This window comes from Rattus norvegicus, chromosome 7 (genome assembly GCF_021556685.1).
Source record: "Rattus norvegicus strain SHRSP/BbbUtx chromosome 7, alternate assembly SHRSP_T2T, whole genome shotgun sequence".
Taxonomy (NCBI): Eukaryota; Metazoa; Chordata; class Mammalia; order Rodentia; family Muridae; genus Rattus; species Rattus norvegicus.
In genome coordinates, this window is record NC_141540.1 from 9,781,162 (window position 1) to 9,786,295 (window position 5,134).

The 5,134-nt window shown below is 33.3% G+C and overlaps 1 protein-coding gene across 1 annotated transcript; it reads right to left on the minus strand.

The window, feature by feature from the left end:
- Positions 1 to 1,515: 1,515 nt before the first annotated feature.
- On the minus strand, positions 1,516 to 2,451 carry Or6c3 (olfactory receptor family 6 subfamily C member 3). The gene is given in 1 exon segment (NM_001001074.1): positions 1,516 to 2,451. A coding segment is annotated over 1 exon segment (936 nt).
- Positions 2,452 to 5,134: the final 2,683 nt, after the last annotated feature.

A 5,134-nucleotide genomic window follows, 5' to 3' on the forward strand; every position in this document is an offset into this window, starting at 1 on the left:
GTTGATGATCCTTTGTCTGAGAGATCTCAGGAGGCCAAGTTAATTGAGACTGCTGGTCCTGCTACAGGATTCCATTCCTCCTCAGCTTCCTCCAGCTTTCTCCTAATACAATCAGAAGGGTTAGCAGCTTCTGTTCATTGGTTGACTACACATATCTTTATCTGACTCTTTCAGCTGCTTGTTGGGTCTTTTGGAGGAATGAATGGATAAAGAGAATAGTAAGAAGCATTTGAAAATACTTAATTAGAAGGCCAATATTTAGAGTACTAAAATGACTCTAAAACATTAAATTCCCCAGAGATATGTCATTTTTCTCACAGTGGGATGCTTTGGTTTTTGGACCTTGGCATGTAGTTAAGATTTAAAATCTAAAACTTCCTTCCCAAATATATAAAAATTGGTATAAAAGACTTTTATTCATTTTTCATGTCTCAATTTGTATGTTATGGTGTCCCACACACAGAAATAAGTTATATGAGATATAACATTTTCTAATCTGAACTAGTTGGGAAAATGTAAAAGAAAGAAATGAACTCTCACACAGTGTAACTATTAATCAGCAACAGACACCTCAAGGCAGAAGACAGGTTATTGAATTGATGCCCACATTGTTGAAACAGTTAGAGGGCATCCCCAAATTACCTTTTGTGTTTTAAAGAAGTAACTCACTTGATTTACGGGAAAAACAAGTGTGGCACAGTTTAAAATCTACAAAGCATAAACTTGCATTTAAGATGCATTAAAAAAGGGCCTATTGCTCATAAGGAATGAATATACAGGACATAGACAATCTTAAATGCTATGAAAAATGTCAATCAATCTTGAAAATATGAAATAAAATTTACAACTTTATTTCTGATTATTTTGATGACAGAATATATAGATTATGGATATATAAACAGAATTAAAACTGTTATGATATCTCCCCATATAATATTTCTTTAAAATACATAACACTTCTAAAAATCTATGAGAAAAATTCATTTTATTGTTTTTATTAGCCTTTTGGGAATTGTGTACAACATTTTTGGTCACATTCATCTTTGTACAATTCTTCCTAGAGCTGCCCCCTTCCTTCTCAATCAACTTTGTGTCTTTTTATGAACACCCAGCCATGTTGTGCTGCCCAAATATTCTAAGGTGTGTGGTCTTCCATTAGAATGTGAACATTTTATCCAAGTTTATACCCTGAAAAAAGAAACTCTTTTTGTCCTGGCATCCAAGAATTACCAAGAGCTCCTAGGCTAGGGGTGTAACTTTGATCCTCAGTTTCCTCTTAGTACTGGGATTGGTTTTGACTTTGGATTTTCTCATCCTGTCAATATTTATTAAAGATTTCCAAACAGCAGTGTATTATATATATTTGATTATAAAGATAAGAGAAGAAACTGTGAAACTATATAAGTTAGTACAATATAACACATAAAGAAACTATCAGAGAAGATACTTAATAATTTCAAAATTATAATTCTTTTTTTCTTAGTAGAATTTTTTATTTTTAAAGTGCTTTTAATTTCATTTGCTTACAGAAAATATTAGTTTGTGTACTACACCTTTGAATGCTTGCTTTACTTGCTGGTTCCTCAGGGTATAAATGAAGGGGTTTAACATGGGGACAACAGAAGTATTGAGAATTGCCACACCTTTGGTCAATGAGGCTTTTTCTTTTGCAGAAGGATTGGCATACATGAATATGCAGCTTCCATAAGAGAGGGAGATGACAATCATGTGAGAGGAACAGGTGGAGAAAGCCTTTTTTCTCTGGCTAGTAGATGGAATTCTTAAAATAGTCCTGATAATGTACATGTAAGATAAAATCACCAATGCCAAAGTGAACAGCAGAGCAACCAGAGCAATGTAGAAACCAATCACTTCTAGTACCAATGTATCTGAGCAAGACAGTTGCAAGAGGGGGAAAAAGTCACATGCAAAATGATCAATGACATTAGAAGCACAGTAATCCTGCTGTAGCAAAAGCATAAGGGGTGGGAAAACAGTCAGAAAACCACCCAGCCAAGCACACAGCACAAACAAGGTGCAGAGTTTCCTGTTCATGATGGTTGTGTAGTGAAGGGGCTTGCAGATGGCAACATAGCGGTCATAGGACATGGCAGTTAGAATGTAAAATTCACACACCCCCATGAAGATAAAGAAAAAGAGCTGGGCAGCACAGTTGTTATAGGAAATTGTCTTATTCCGGGTGACAATAGACCCCAGAAATCTAGGGATACATACGCTTGTAAATGAGACTTCCAAGAAAGCAAAATTCCGGAGGAAAAAATACATTGGTGTTTGTAGATTGGAGTCTATGAAGGTCAAAACGATGATAGTCAGGTTTCCCGTGACACTTAATATATATGTGATTAATAAAAAGAGGAAAATCACAATCTGAAGGTCAGGGTCATCAGAAAGGCCTAAGAGGATAAATTCTGCAATCTCCGTGTGATTCATGTCCTCTTCTCCCCCTTCTGATGCTGCTTCCTCTTCTATTACCTATTTTAAAGATATTTAGGGTATAAAAATATTTAAATGATTTGAAAGATACGGCACATGATTGGTATAATTCTAATACAGTTTTAAAATATTTTCTGTAATTCATAACAACCAGATTTGAACTATTACTGTCACATACTTTTAGTATATATTTATAAGTGCAGCTTATTTAATGGCCTCTTAAGTATAACATGTTGGGAAATTTTTGTATTGTAAGTTATAGAATTAGAAGATGGAATATAAAGTCAGTAATTTTACTTCATGTCTCATTAGGACAAATCATTGTTAACATTGAAACATGAATTTTCATTTTAAGTTAATATATACATTACAGTAGACTTCATTTTAAACGCATAAATGTTTCTCTAGTGCTGTTGAAATGTACTGACAGCTCCTTATTTTTATACATGAGAATTCAGCCTATAATTCTTCTTAGCAAATAGAGTATTTAAAAGTTTTATCTACATTTCAGAAATTAAATTTATTTTAATAGCAATATTGTGGAATAACTGTTAAGAAGAAGAGAAAAAATAATATATATATATATACTACTAAGATAGAATTTTTAATTATCTATCTTATTTTTAAAAAACAAAATATATACTTTATCTGTTGACTTATGATTCAGCCAACAAATTTAGCATTTGGTTATGTCTAGAAAGTTAGAAAAGCATTTAGTGTACTAAGAAAATTTTCCATTTCACAGTAAAGAGGCAGATACTATTTGCTTTCATTTTTCTCTATAGCAAAAATGGGAGAATTTGTTACTTGCCTTAGGTCTTAGCAGCTCTGTCTCTTGAATTGTCCTATAGTATCTTTTCCATTTGATCATACTTTTGCTTATTTTGAAGCTTCATGGTAGATAATCTATTTTCCGGCTTTCTTGATTCACATAAGATCACTCATTGTATAGGTCCATTCATCCACAAGGATACCCAGATGTACATAGAAAACTATTCCCGTTCATTTTCACCAATTAATTAGTTCTCAGCTATTGAAACACAACACTAGAATATATGATATTCTTTAGATATTTGTCTCTTAAAAAGTAAAAATTGTTGCATATTTGTTTTATGAGGGTAGAATTTTGCTCTGAGAAACAGAGTATAAGGTATGGCTGCTCTGCTGGACATTTGCAACATTCATATTAATCAGACTTTAATTTCTATTTTTATGATGATTGAACAGAAATACTTCATGCAATAGATTATTAAAATTCATCAGATATATGGAAATATAATCCACCCTTCTTTAATTTCAAGTAGCCTTCAGGAAGTACCATTTAAAGAGAGAACAGAAGGATTGAACCACTCTGCTATTATAACTACAAACACTTCTGACACCTTGTACTTGTGTAACGAATGCTCTAAGTATATATGTTTTTACTTCAAAAGCCTTGGGCCATAGCTCTGCTGTCTTGAAGACCATAAGGGAATTTCTGGAGCCAACACTCAATATTTCAATAACCTGTAACCCTGCTCACCAGTGGTTCTGTCTTGAGAATGTGTTAATCATTGTATCCCAGAGAGCACACAATGTTGTCATCTACTAAATACCTACTGTCATTTAGTTACATTAGTTACTTCACATTTATTCTCATCTAAGAAACCATGAGCAACAGAAATATTTATTAAATGAGCTTTCTTGAAATCCTGGAGCCCTTAAACAATTGACATTTAATTATATTTTTCAAATGTAATTTTTCTATCCACTTTCTGGATTATTCTTAGTTTTGGTAGGTGCCATGATATCATAAAATAAAAGGCTAGAATGGTGCATTCAATATTAACAATTAAAACACATTGTGCTCAGAGAGAGAGAGAGAGAGAGAGAGCTCACCGCCCAGACAGACACTAACTCAGAGTAAAAGACTGGAAAACAAATGTTCAAACAAATGGTCTAAAAAAGCAAGCTGGGGTAGCCATTCTAATATTGAATAAATTCGATTTTCAACCAAAGTCATCAAAATAGATAAGGAAGGAAACTTAAAATTCATTGAAGAAAAAATCCACCAAGATGAACTCTCAATCCTAAATATCTATGCTCCAAATGCAAGAGAACCTATATACATAAAAGAAACCTTACTAAAGCACCAAGCACACATTGCATCTCACACAATAACATTAGGAGATTTCAACACCCCACTCTCATCAATAAACAGATCATTGAAACAGAAATTAAACAGAGACGTAGACCAAGAGAACTCATGAACCAAATGGACTTAACAGATACTTATAGAACATTCTATCCTAAAGAAAAGGATATACCTTCTTCTCACCACCTCATTGTACTTTCTCCAAAATTGACCATATAGTCGGACATAAAACAGGCCTCAACAGATACAGAAAGATAGAAATAATCCCATGCATTCTATCAAACCATCACAGGCTAAAGCTGTTCTTCAACAAAAAATAAGGGAAGTAAATCCACATATACATGGAAGTTGAACAATGCTCTACTCAATGATAACCTGGTCAAGGATGAAATAAAGAAAGAAATTAAAGACTTATTACAAATTAATGAAAATGAAAGTACAAGATACACAAACTTATGGGACAAAATGAAAGCTGTGCTAAGAAGAAAACTCATAGCTCTGAGTACCTGCTGAAAAAGACAGGAGAGAGCATATGTCAGCAGCTTG